Raw genomic sequence first — 14310 nt, 5'->3', positions numbered from 1 at the left:
TCTTTTCAGGAAGATCCTTATATTGTGTGCGCTGGAGAGATTGAAAGTCACTGGCTCTTTCCATAGGGTTGGTCATTGTCATTCGAGCACTAGCAGCGACACCCGTGGCTTCTTGCTCGAGCATATTTGTTTCTTATGGCTGCATTACCCATGGCTCTGCTGGAATGTTAGGTGCTAGCCCTTTGGGTATTTCACTTTGAGTGACAAATCTTGCAGAAGCCTGAGTTAATGCTTTGACTTTGTCCATGTTCATAGCTCGTTGTTCCTCAAGCTCTAGTCTTTTGTCTATTCATTCATCTAATTTGTTCTTCACCAGCCATTTGTAACTTTTGAAGTTGCTCTCCTTGCTCTAGTTGCTGATTCTTGATTTCAGCTTCTTGCCTCAGGTGTTGATTCCTGATGTGAACCTCCACAACCTCTAAAGTATATATTTTCTCCAACCACTGTTGTGGTGTACAGACAGGAGCCAAGTCTGCTTGTGCCTTAGCATGCATCAATAATGTGTTTGAGGCACGCGAAGCTGTACTTGCTCTAGATGCCTTTGAAGATCTTCCTCTGCTCATAACCTTGGAAATACTATCATCAGGATTCACATCTGAACTTCCAGATACTGCTGATTGAGTCTCTATCTCCTGCATTTTGTTTAGTACAGCACCAATGGGACTTTGCAACATGCATTCATCTGTTCCAGTTCCACTAACTTTTAAGCCAGTGAATGAGGCTTGACAGAGTCTTCTTCTTGCTTGCTAGTTGAAGCCACTTCTTCTTTGGCTACTGGCTCCAACCTCCTGCTAAGCATTGTCAGTCTGCCTGGCTGGCTCAACTCACAGCTGGTTCTTTGAGAGGAGCTGTTTGCTTGAGATCTTCAGCCCAACAAGACTTATTTTTATCCATCTTGGACTCTTCACACTGCAACCTGGCTTCTTGGCTTGGCTTCTCCTGGTTCCAGGGAACTGTAAATGAATTTTGTATCTCAAAACATCTTTGTGTTTTTATAGCAGTCTTTAGCTATTGATTTTGTTATGACAACCTTTGACTAATTAGATTCTAAATGACTGTCTTTATACAGTAAATGCTTTGTTATTTACTGTTATGAAAGTTGTTGTGAAGTTATGCAAAATGTTTGTTCTATCAACAAATTAAAATCACATGAAGTAACATCCACAGAGTTTGATTTATTGGATTAAATAGATCCAAATTCAGAATATCATAGCTCACGCTTTGGAAGATGCCACCTTGAAATTAGGATATATTAGAATAAGGAAAGTGTCGTCTACATTCTGCATCCAACCATAGTTGCCTGTGTGTTTATGAATTGACTGCATTGGACTGTAACACATAACGAACAATATATATAATAGGCAGTTTATAGTCAGTTTCTGGTTAGTCCTGGTTATGAAGTATTTGATCTTGGTGACATCCTCAGTTCACTTATTGATGTAACCAGTCACTGAGCTTGCAAACTACCCAACGTTTACATGACAGCGGTGGCCGCCTCCCTGAAACACATCCAGTCCGACGGCCCAGATGGCTGACACCTGTTGCTGTGTTCGCAGCTTGGCCCCTAATGCTTGGTCTTCATATTGTTTGTCCCAACAGCAGTCTAAAGGATTCTGACAAGGACCGAAGGCTTTCGATTGGAATTTGGGATTGGGATCTCACCAGCAGGAATGATTTCATGGGATCATTGTCCTTCGGCATTTCGGAGCTACAGAAAGCGGGGGCAAATGGTTGGTGAGTGAAAGGTGTTCTTGTTCCTGTCTCCCACCCAGGTGGTCTAACAAGGAATAGTTCAGATTATGCACATGCAGTGGCAGGCACAATTATATGTCAGGTTATTTAGACGGCTATATGAATAGGGAAAGCAGAGAGTGGTAAATCTGTGGAATTTGTTGCCACTGGCAGTTGTGGAGACCTGGTCATTGGGTGTATTTAAGGCAGAGATTGATAGGTTCTTGATTAGCCAGGGGATCAAAGGTTATAGGGAGAAGGTCGGGCGGTCACTGAGGCTGAGCAGGAACATGGATCAGCTCATGATTATATGGTGAGGCTCAGTCACCTATTTCTGCTCCTATGTTGTATGGACATGGGAAGTTTAGAGGGATATGGGCCAAATGTAGGCAGATGGGATGAGCAAGGCTGAGGCACAATCAGCCAGGGCCTGATTTTATTGGGTTAGGCGGAATTAGCCTCTCTGATCCTGGTCACGATCCATCCATTCAAGCTTGGTGTCTGAGCAACAGGAGGCAGATCTGAGCCTCTGCAAAGTTCAGACTGGATGAGGGACATAGCCCCATCCAGGTCCACCAGCCCGGACTAGATCTGGATTAGGTCCACCAGCCCGGATCGGGTCCAGACTGAGTCCGCAGCCCAGACCCTGTCCAGACCAGGTATACCAGCCTGGACTCCATGTGTGGAGCAATTTCTGAAGAGATCATCAAAGCCCAGCCAGCTGGTCTGGTGCCTGACTGCATGTGTGCTGGGGGTAGGATTCTACCCCACCAGGGTACCAGGACTTTGTGTGAGGTTGCCATGCCATGGCTAACACCCTGGTGGTGGGCAAGAGGTTTACTGTACAGGCTGCACTGAGTGTGACATTCCTTGTGCAGGTACAAGCTGTTGAGCCAGGAGGAGGGGGAGTATTACAATGTTCCAGTGCCCCCTGAGGAGGACATGGAAGGAAGTGAGGAGCTGAGGCAGAAATTTGAGGTGAGTGTTCAGGATCTGGCCCGAGCTGGGGGTGGCCTTGTACATGGAGCTGGGACTGGGTCCGCATGTGGAGCTGGGTGTGAATCCACTGCGGAGATAGGGGTGAGGTCCACATACAAATCTGAGATGGGATACGCATATAGAGCTTGGGATGGGCATTGTGCAGGGACGGGGATTGTGTACACAGCTGGGGGCATTTCAACTTGGGGGTGGCTGCCACGTACAAAGTTAGGTGTGGTTCAGCATATTGAGCAGAGGATGAAACCTGTGCATAAAACTGGGGTGGGAATCATATACAGACTTGGGGATTTGGACTGTGTACGGAACTGGAGGTGGGCACAATCTGAGGATGGCAATCGCATGCAGAGCTGGGGGAAGTATAACTGGCAGATCCTCAGTGGTGGGCCACCTCCCTAGTGGCCTCTTGATGCCATTTCCTTAATCACCTGGAGCTGTTGCCTGGGTTTCTGTCTCTCATCCCACAGTGCACACTCTTTTCCTCGCTCAGAGATATCTACTGCAGTGACAGTGAGGGAGCAATGTGGATCCAGGGACACGAACTCCATTAATTGTAAAGTATTTATAGAGATAGATAGCACTGGTCCACCAGTTAAAGTCCTTCTATGGGGCAGGACTGACTTCAGATGAGCTAGGCAGGAATATGCTGATGTTGATTGGGAGAGGATGTTTGTAGGTGAGGGGACGATGGAAAGTGGGATGCTTTTGAAGGTGAGCTAGCAAGAGTTCAGGCATTGCATGTTCCTGTTTGGGTGAAGAGCAAGGGTGGTAAGTTTCAGGAACACCTGATGTCGAGGGAGACTGAGGCTCTGGTCAGCATAAAGGAAATTGACACCTGATTTAAGAAGTCCAGATCAAACCAATCCCTTGATGAGTGCAGTATAGGATTCTTCAGAGGGAAATAAGGAGGGCAAAAACAGAACATATGGACCTGGCGGGCAGGATAAAGGTGAATCCTGAGAGATTCTACAGGTATAAAAGTAAAAGAGGGGTGAAGGAGAGAGTTGGTCCCACTAAAAATCACCAAGGATGAGATGATGGGGTTTTGAATGAATATTTCTCACCATCTTTACTGTGGAAGAGATCATGGAAGCCAGGGAATTGGAGGAAGTGAGTGGAGAGTTTTGAACCATATTAGAATGAGCAGTGAAGTGGTCTCCGCAGCCTTGGAACATATTGAAGTGGACACATGCCCAGGGCCAGGTGAAGGTCCTTACTGAAATATTTACATCATCTTTGGTCTCAGGTGAAGTGTCACAACCTGGAGGGTGGCTGATGTTTTAGAAATGGGCAGCAAGGCAAGCCAGGGAGCTTGGCATTAGTGGTTGGAAAATTACTGGAGAGGTTTCTGAGAGAAAGGATCTACTGGCATTTGGATAGTCAGGGATTGATTGGAAGTAGCATCATCGATTTGTGCATGGCAGATCCTGCATCACAAATCTGATAAGAGTTTCTTGAATCAGCATCAAAGTAATGTCAGAATAAAGACACCTTCCTGTTCTTTGTTCGTACTTTGCAGAAGGGCTTCGGGTGAAAGGTCAGTAAAATATCTTTACCTCCTATGGACACTGAGACAGGCTGAGATCTGCCAGCATTTTTGTGTGCCAGCACCTGCAGGCTTTTGTGTTTCACCCCCTTTTTCTAATTGGAGGACGGGTAGCAATGGTGTGGTATAGGGATGTGCAAGACGTACATCAGGCTACTACTCTTCATCATCTACAGCTCAACTTTCAACACCATCAATCCCTCAGTACTGGTCCACAAGGTGCAAAACCTGGGCTTCTGAAACCCTCCCCTCCTGCAAATGGACACTTAACTTCCTTAATGGAAGATCACAGTCAGTACCAATAGGAAATGTCTCCACCTCACTGACAAACAGTACTGTCCTACTATAAGGATGGCTGCTTAGCCCACTGCACTTCTTGCGCCTTACCCATGACTGTGTGGCCAAGTACAATTCAAATGCCGCCTACAAATTTGCCAAGGACCTTGTAGCATGAACACTGCGTGGTGTGGAGTAAGAACAGCACACACAGTTGAGTCGAGTTAAAACACAGGCTTCTGTTGACACTGTGGTTAAGTGGAAAAACACACAAATGCTGGAGAAATCCAGCAGGTCAAACAGTGCCTTTATGGAGCAAGGGTAAAGATACCTCACCAACATTTCGGGCTGGAGCTTTTGCTACATATAGGTGCTGTTTGACCTGCTGAGTTTCTCTAGGATTTGTGTGTTTTTTCACAATTGAGTGGAGGGCAAAGACTGATTTATTTCTCTGCCAGCTCTTTTTATATTCACCCCCTGCCTTTAATAATGGGAGTGATGTCTGTACGGACAATAACCACACCAGCAGTGCGAGAAGAAGACAGCTTTAATAAACTAATATGTACACTAAGAGGTCTTGTCTCTCTGCACGACAAACCTGGAAGGCTAGCCTGTAGCTCTGGACTGCTTTATGTACAAGGTCACCGGGATGACCCCTGGTGGCCTAGTGGTGTAATTACATATCACCACATTCACCCTCCAACTAAAAAAAATTGTTAACCCCCCCACCCCACCCCATCCTGTCCTCCTTCCCTTGTTTGTAAGTTCATGTCCAAAATTTTTCGTGGCTTCCGTTGCCTTCTGGACCTCCTTGGTAGTGGTATAGGGGTGGGGAGTGCAGTCTGCCTTTCGGCCTTTCTTGGTGGAGGTGTGGGAGTGGGAAGTACTGGTTGGTCATGTGGCCGTGTAGGGTGGGAATTCTCTTGTATGGGATTAGGTCAAGTCTAGGGTGGTGATATTTTCTGGGCCGGGCATACCCAGGGTCCTGATTTCCATTGTGGGTGATATAGTCCTCTGAGGTGATTCGATGGACAAGCTCCACTCCTTGTTGATCCGTAGACATCTGTGTTTCCTCCGCGTTGTTCACACATCCAGCCAGCGCGAGATCCCTGGTGGCCACCGAGTCTTCTCTTCCACCTGGGAATGTGACAAAGGTATACTGAGGGTTCGCATGCCTCAACTCCACTTGATCCACCAGCGGGTCAGCTTTGTGGGGTCTGCAGTGCTTCCGGAGGAGAACAGGTCCCGGTGTCATCATCCATTTTGGCAGCACTGTGCCCGTCGTGGCTTTCCTTGTGAAAGAAAAGATACGTTCATGTGGGGTCATGTTAGTGGCAGTACACAACAAAGAACGTATAGAGTGTAGGGCCTCTGGCAACACTTCTTGCTTTTAAAGGTCTTTTGCTTTTAAAGTCAAGAGGACTATTTTCCAGATAGTGGCATTTTCCCTTTCGACTTGTCCATTCCCCCTGGGATTGTAACTTGTAGTGCGGCTGGTAGTAATCCCTCTCTCATGCAGGTACTGCTGTACTTCTGCGCTCATGAATGCAGCACCCCCGTTTCTGTGTATGTAGTTCGGGTACCCAAATGTGCAGAAGATGGGTTGGAGGCATGTTATAACAGTGGCTGCTGATCCATCAGAATATGGGATTACGAAGGGGAAACAGGAATATTCATCTATTACGTTTAGGACACATGTCAAACTCAGGCCCGCGGGCCAAATTTGGCCCGTGATATAATTATATTTGGCCCGCAAGATCATATAAAATATGTATTAGAGCTGGCCCGCTGGCCGCCGCGCCAATATAGCGCATGCACAGCTAATACAACAAATCCCAGAATGTTTTGCAAATGCATTGGCGCCGGCCCGTCAGCCCGCTAATCGCCCCCACCTCCTCTCTTTACTTTCATTAGCACCTGCGACCTGTCGCCCAACTCACATGTAATAAACCCCTTACGAAAAATGGCCAAACGAAAGACGGAAAACAGGACCTTTCATGACAGGTGGGAGGCAGACTATATGTTCATCATTTTAAAAGACAAACCTGTTTGTCATTGAAGCAAGTTCTTATTTTTTTGACTGGTTGGCTGGTGAAAAAAAATACATTTAAAAGGAGCTTAAAGGCTATATGGTGCAGCCGAGATAAGTAAACTGGTTGACCGTTTTGAGTTTTGTGTGCCCGATGGAGATGTGGGGGTGCTGGTAGTCATGGTGGGGAGCTGGCTGATGGAGGACCTCAGTTTTCTTCAGGCTGACTTCCAGGCCAAACATTTTGGCAGTTTACGCAAAGCAGGACGTCAAGCGCTGAAGAGCTGGCTCTGAATGGGCAACTAAAGCGGCATCGTCTGCAAAGAGTAGTTCACGGACAAGTTTCTCTTGTGTCTTGGTGTGAGCTTGCAGGCGCCTCAGATTGAAGAGACTGCCATCCGTGCGGTACCGGATGTAAACAGCGTCTTCATTGTTGGGGTCTTTCATGGCTTGGTTCAGCATCATGCTGAAGAAGATTGAAAAGAGGGTTGGTGCGAGAACACAGCCTTGCTTCACGCCATTGTTAATGGAGAAGGGTTCAGAGAGCTCATTGCTGTATCTGACCCGACCTTGTTGGTTTTCGTGCAGTTGGATAATCATGTTGAGGAACTTTGGGGGACATCCGATGCGCTCTAGTATTTGCCAAAGCCCTTTCCTGCTCACGGTGTCGAAGGCTTTGGTGAGGTCAACAAAGGTGATGTAGAGTCCTTTGTTTTGTTCTCTGCACTTTTCTTGGGGCTGTCTGAGGGCAAAGACCATGTCAGTAGTTCCTCTGTTTGCGCGAAAGCTGCACTGTGATTCTGGGAGAATATTCTCGGCGACACTAGGTATTATTCTACTTAGTAGAATCCTAGCGAAGATTTTGCCTGCAATGGAGAGCAACGTGATTCCCCTGTAGTTTGAGCAGTCTGATTTCTCGCCTTTGTTTTTGTACAGGGTGATGATGGTGGCATCACGAAGATCTTGAGGCAGTTTTCCTTGGTCCCAACAAAGCTTGAAAAACTCATGCAGTTTGGCATGCAGAGTTTTGCTGCCAGCCTTCCAGACTTCTGGGGGGATTCCATCCATACCTGCTGCTTTGCCACTTTTCAGTTGTTCGATTGCCTTATATGTCTCATCAGATGCAAGGATCGACAATGAGATAGACAACAGACTCGCCAAGGCAAATAGCGCCTTTAGAAGACTACACAAAAGAGTCTGGAAAAACAACCAACTGAAAAACCTCACAAAGATAAGCGTATACAGAGCCGTTGTCATACCCACACTCCTGTTCTGCTCCGAATCATGGGTCCTCTACCGGCACCACCTACGGCTCCTAGAACGCTTCCACCAGCGTTGTCTCCGCTCCATCCTCAACATCCATTGGAGCGCTTACATCCCTAACGTCGAAGTACTCGAGATGGCAGAGGTCGACAGCATCGAGTCCACGCTGCTGAAGATCCAGCTGCGCTGGATGGGTCACGTCTCCAGAATGGAGGACCATCGCCTTCCCAAGATCGTGTTATATGGCGAGCTCTCCACTGGCCACTGTGACAGAGGTGCACCAAAGAAAAGGTACAAGGACTGCCTAAAGAAATCTCTTGGTGCCTGCCACATTGACCACCGCCAGTGGGCTGATAACGCCTCAAACCGTGCATCTTGGCGCCTCACAGTTTGGCGGGCAGCAACCTCCTTTGAAGAAGACCGCAGAGCCCACCTCACTGACAAAAGGCAAAGGAGGAAAAACCCAACACCCAACCCCAACCAACCAATTTTCCCCTGCAACTGCTGCAATCGTGTCTGCCTGTCCCGCATCGGACTTGTCAGCCACAAACGAGCCTGCAGCTGACGTGGACTTTTTACCCCCTCCATAAATCTTCGTCCGCGAAGCCAAGCCAAAGAAAGAAAGAAAGAAAGGCTATATTGAATATTTTATTTCTCATTTGTTAATGCTTCTTCTGGAAAGTTTAACCAAAACTATTATTAAACATTATTTTAATAAGAAAAAGTTTAATATTACATATGTTGAAAGAAGAGAAAACATGCAGATGTTGTTGAAAATTTTCAATAAATATTTAGTTTGGCCCACGACTTAGTCTAAGTTTTTAATTTTGGCCCTCTGTGAATTTGAGTTTGACACCCCTGGTTTAGGAAGTAGACATTTCTATTATTGGATAGGAGCGGGCCTTTAAAGTCGAGGCTGAAGTGCTCAAAAGGTTTGGTAGCTTTTATCAGGGTGGCTTTGTCTGACCAGTAAAATTGCGGTTTGCATTCCGCACAGATGCAGCAGCTCTTGTTCACTGACCTCACTCCCTCTACTGAAAATGGGAGGTTTTGGGTTTTAATGAAGTGAGTCTAGCAACCCCTGGGTGGCCCAGCTCATTGTGCAAGTTCTGCAACTGGGACATGTGGTTAAGGATGGCACAAGTGGCTCTGGACAGCATGTCTAGGAGCTCATTGAGTCTCCCGGGCAGTATAGAATGTTGTAGTTAAATGTAGACAATTCTATCCGCCAGCACAGGATTTTGTCGTTCTTAATTCTCCCCCTGTTCTGGTTATCTAACATAAGAGCCATAGACCGTTGGTCCGTGACGAGGGTGAAGTGTTTGCACGCCAGATAATGTCACCAGTGCCTTACTGCTTCCACAATGGCTAGGGCCTCCTTCTCTACTGCTGAGTGTCTTACTTCTGACCCCTGTAGGGTTCACGAGAAAAAGGCCACCAGTCATCCTTGGTTTAGGGTGGCTGCCAGAGCCACATCGGATGCATCCGTTTCTATTTGAAACAGGATCGACTCATAAATGGACTGCATGGTAGCTTTAGCGATATGGTCCCTAATGTCCTTGCATGCTCTGGTGGCTACTGGGCACAGTGGGAAAACTGAGGCTTTTAAAAGTGGGCGGGCCCTGTCGGCGTAGTTGGGGACCCATTGGGCGTAATGAGCGAACAGCCCCAAATACCTTTTTAGTGCTTTCACCATATGTGGCACTGGGAGGTCTAGGAGAGAGCGCATACGAGCTGGGTCTGGGCTGATTTCCCTGTTCTGCACTATGTAGCCCAGGATTGGCAACTTCCTGGCACTAAAGACACATTTGTCCCTGTTGTACGTTAGGTTCCTTTCCTCAGCTGCCTGTAAGAAGCGTTTTAAATTCGTGTCCTGATCCTCCTGAGTGTGGCCACAGATTGTCACGTTGTCTAAGTAGTGGAACACCGATTTCAGTTGGAACTCATCTACTATTTGGTCCATTTCTCTCAGAAACAAGGACACTGGTGACACCGAAGGATTTGTCCAAGATGGCCGGCTGCACATGGCATTCTTCTTCTGTTTGTCTGTGGAGAAAGAAGAGTCCCCCCACACCCCCACCTCTCATTAGCATGAGAATGGGCCTTGGCTGTGGCCATGGGGCTTCTGAAGAGTTTTGCATAAAGCCCATGTTTTCCACAGTTGGAACGGACATTTTCTCTGGCAGGGCAGAGGGCTCTGGGGTGCTTTCTTTGTCCACAGAAAAAGCACTTGGGACCCTCAAGGTCTGCTGCTGCTGTGAATTTCTGTGAGGCAGCATACTTTTCTTTCCATGGGACTAGATAGTCCAGCAGTGTGACGTTTGTCCAAGCCCCAGGGTCCTGTGAGTACTCCTCCAATTCTTTCCTGGTGCCTTCTAAAGCTTCTGCATTAGTCTCTGCCTCATCTCGCCCCACCATTCCTTTCTCCAGCAATCGATGTCTCATCTCAGTGGACCGTATACCCGCAACAATTCTGTCCCGAATAAGGTCCTCCGCATACTCCTGAGCTGATACTGCTTTAAAGTTGCAGCCTCTCGCCAGGTCTTTCAGAGAGAGTATAAACTCTCTGGCAGACTCCCCTACTTGTTGTGACCTGGTCATGAGTCTGTACCGGGAGTGGAGTTCGCTTTGCCCCTTTCTGTAATGCCTCTGTAAAATGCTCATTGCCTCTTGGTAGGACCTGGCATCCTGGTCTCCCAGCTGGGCTAACAGCAGCATTAATAGCTCGTTATCCGATGCCTCGGCACCCTCCACGTAATTCAGAAAGCATCTCTGCCAGCGGCTGAAATGCGTGCCGGCTCTGGGATTTCTGGGGTCGAGCTCCAGCCTGTCTGGTCGCAAGCACATGGCTAAACCGCAGTCTCTGGTTCCTTAGGTGTAGCAAGGGTGGACCCTGGGGTACTGGGAACTGCTGGTAGAGTCTCTGTGGGGCTTATGTCTGCTGGAGAAATATCCTGCGTGCTTGGGGCTGTTGGCTGAGTCTCTGGTTTTGGGACATTTGCAGCGGGCTTGGGGGGGGATCCCAGCGGTAGCGTCAGGTCTCCGTAGTACTGGGGAAACAGCTGCTGGGGGAGTGACGGTAGTGGTGTCTGCTTTCCCTGGCTCTGGAGTGATCAGGAGCACGACTTGTGGAGATCCTTCCAACCACACTTGTAGTGGCCCCTTTCTGATCGGACCGGGGTTTAGGATTGGCGGCATCTGTACCGGCGAACCCATGGGCAGGCAGGGCTCTTGGCCGTTTCTTACCTGCCCTATCATTCTTCTGTGGTCTTCCCTGCATTCCACCATGATTCCAGTACAGCGGTTCCTCGCCATCTCTGTCCTCAGAAGCACGTGCATGCTAGTCATCCCCAGATTCCATTCCTCAGGAAGAGTCTCCAGGTGGTCGGAAATGCGTGTTGGAGCAGAAGCAGCTTCAATCCTAGTAGCTATCATATTAGTTTATTAAATTGTACTGAGAATAACCACAACAGCAGTGTGAGTATAAGATAGCTCTTAAATCTGAGGCGCCTGCAAGCTCACAACTTGTCCTTGAACTACTCTTTGCAGACGATGCTGCTTTAGTTGCCCATTCAGAGCCAGCTCTTCAGCGCTTGACATCCTGCTTTGCGGAAACTGCCAAAATGTTTGGCCTGGAAGTCAGCCTGAAGAAAACTGAGGTCCTCCATCAGCCAGCTCCCCACCATGACTACCAGCCCCCCCACATCTCCATCGGGCACACAAAACTCAAAACGGTCAACCAGTTTACCTATCTCGGCTGCACCATTTCATCGGATGCAAGGATCGACAACGAGATAGACATCAGACTCGCCAAGGCAAATAGCGCCTTTGGAAGACTACACAAAAGAGTCTGGAAAAACAACCAACTGAAAAACCTCACAAAGATTAGCGTATACAGAGCCGTTGTCATACCCACACTCCTGTTCGGCTCCGAACCATGGGTCCTCTACCGGCATCACCTACGGCTCCTAGAACGCTTCCACCAGCGTTGTCTCCACTCCATCCTCAACATTCATTGGAGTGACTTCATCACCAACATCGAAGTACTCGAGATAGCAGAGGCCGACAGCATCGAATCCACGCTGCTGAAGATCCAACTGCACTGGGTAGGTCATGTCTCCAGAATGGAGGACCATCACCTTCCCAAGATCGTGTTATATGGCGAGCTCTCCACTGGCCACCGAGACAGAGGTGCCCCAAAGAAGAGGTACAAGGACTGCCTAAAGAAAGCTCTTGGTGCCTGCCACATTGACCACCGCCAGTGGGCTGATATCGCCTCAAACCGTGCATATTGGTGCCTCACAGTTCGGCGGCCAGCAACCTCCTTTGAAGAAGACCGCAGAGCCCACCTCACTGACAAAAGACAAAGGAGGAAAAACCCAACACCCAACCCCAACCAACCAATTTTCCCTTGCAACCTCTCCAACCGTGTCTGCCTGTCTCGCATCGGACTTGTCAGCCACAAACGAGCCTGCAGCTGACGTGGACATTACCCCTCCATAAATCTTTGTCCGCGAAGCCAAGCCAAAGAAATAAACTAATATCTGAGGTCTTGTCTCTCTTAGTTTATTAAATTGTACTGACAATAACCACAACAGCAGTGCAAGAATATGATAGTTTTAATAAACTAATATGTACACTAAGAGGTCTTGTCTCTCTGCAAGACAAACCTGGAAGGCTAGACTGTAGCTCTGGACTGCTTTATATACAAGGTCACCGGGATAACCCCTAGTGACCTAGTGGTGTAATTATATATCACCACATTGTCATCGCAATACCGACCTCCGAATGGTTGGCATTCCTGCCATTGCCCACTGTTTCCCACTGTGTGGGAGGTCACACGGGACGACGGCCATCAGTTCCTCCGTGGTCCTCGTGAATGCCATGTTCTCCGGCCATTTTGTGAGCCAGGTCCTAACTCGGTTCGCGAACTGCTACATGACCCGACTCTAGGACTGATGATTAGAGTGTCCATTGCTGCTTTAAGCGGCCTACATCTGCGTCTCAGAGTCTGATTTTCGGCTGGCTGGCTAATGTCTACATGGGCTGGTTTCAGGCAGTCGAGGGTGAAGGTTTCCTCTTTGCTGGAAATATTCAATACACACATCAACCCATTATGCCTGACAACTCGGTATGGCCCCTTGTAAGGCCGTTGGAGAAGTATCCGGTGCGCTCCCCTTCGCACAAGTACATATTCACAGGTGTGCAAGTCCTTGGGGACGAAAGATTTGGGCTGGCCATGCGGCGGGGGCTGTGGAGAGGCTAGGGTACCCAGTCTTTCCCTCAGCTGTTTCAGTGCCACCATGGGGGTTTCCGGATCCTTGGAGGTGGCCAAGAACTCTCCCGGAATTACCAAGGGTGCTCCGTAGACCATTTCTGCTGTGGAGACATTAAAGTACTCTTTCAGTGCAGTGCGTATCCCCAGAAGGACCCAAGGCAGTTCATCTTCCCGGTTGAGCCCCTTGAGCTGGGCCATCAGGGCTACTTTTAGGTGTCTGTGGAACCGCTCCACCAACCCATTAGCCCAAGAGTGATATATGTGGTATGGTGGAGCTGGGTTCCCAACAGTTTGGCCAGCACTGCCCGAGCCCCGAGGTAAACTGTGCTCCCCTGTTGGAAGTGAGATGTTTTAGGACTCAGAACCTGGACACCCAGATGTTGATTAGTGCTCTGGTGCAGCCTCTGTGGTCGTATTGGCCATTGGGATAATCTCCAGCCACCTCACGGAGGGGTCAAACATAGTGAGGAGGTATCTTGCTCTATGGGAAACCGGTAGCGCCGTGCTGGCTCAAACGTGCTTTAGTGTGAGTTTACACCTTGAACGCCTGGCTGAGCGAGCAGGTCTTGCAGAGCCTGTACCAGACGAACCTGCTGAGCACCATCTTTACCATCTTTACCATAGCCAAGTTGTGTACCGCATTGAAGACCTCCCGTCTCCATGCTGCCGGCATGATAGGGCAGAGTTTGCCAATGGAGATGTCACAGAGCAGCATCTGGTTGCCGGGGGCGATGATGATATCCTCCAGCTGCAGCCTGGAAAACACCGTCCTGACACCAAGATTTCAGGGTATTTCAGGGTCATCATGTTGTGCCCTGGCTAGGACTGAATAGTCTATGCCCCTGGGATAGGGTGTGGACAAACTCGATGGTGGGACGGGAGAGTGCATCAGCCACCACTGTGCTTTTGCCAGCGATGAGTTGGATGTCCGTGGTGAATTTGGACACGTAGGAATGCCTGGCTGACCACAGGTCTTACACTTTGTAGAAGGTGAAAGTTTGTAGTCTGCCTTCCAGAAAGTACTAGAAGTATCTGACCATCAGGTACAGCGCCAATAGCTCCCAAAGGTGCTGTATTTAAGTTCCGGTGGCCAGAGGTGCCTGCTAAAAAAGGCCAGGGGCTGCCATTACCTGTCGATCAGCTGTTCGAGGATCCGTCCAATTACTGTGCTGGAGGCGTCCACTGAGAGGG

At 48.6% G+C, this 14310-nt stretch overlaps 1 protein-coding gene across 1 annotated transcript in view; it reads left to right on the top strand.

Annotated features, from left to right (window-relative positions):
* The window catches only part of LOC138759084 (protein kinase C beta type-like), a 226664-nt gene that overhangs the window by 148281 nt on the left and 64073 nt on the right, over positions 1 to 14310 (top strand). Inside the window, exons 6-7 of the mRNA XM_069928963.1 lie at positions 1600 to 1734; positions 2610 to 2709. Coding sequence (XP_069785064.1) covers positions 1600 to 1734; positions 2610 to 2709 — 235 coding nt within the window. The remainder of the gene's footprint in view (positions 1 to 1599; positions 1735 to 2609; positions 2710 to 14310) is intronic.

The sequence above is a fragment of the Narcine bancroftii genome, chromosome 3 (genome assembly GCF_036971445.1).
Source record: "Narcine bancroftii isolate sNarBan1 chromosome 3, sNarBan1.hap1, whole genome shotgun sequence".
NCBI lineage: Eukaryota > Metazoa > Chordata > Chondrichthyes > Torpediniformes > Narcinidae > Narcine > Narcine bancroftii.
The sequence above is the reverse complement of the archived record's forward strand: the minus strand, read 5'-3'. Positions and strand labels throughout refer to the sequence as shown.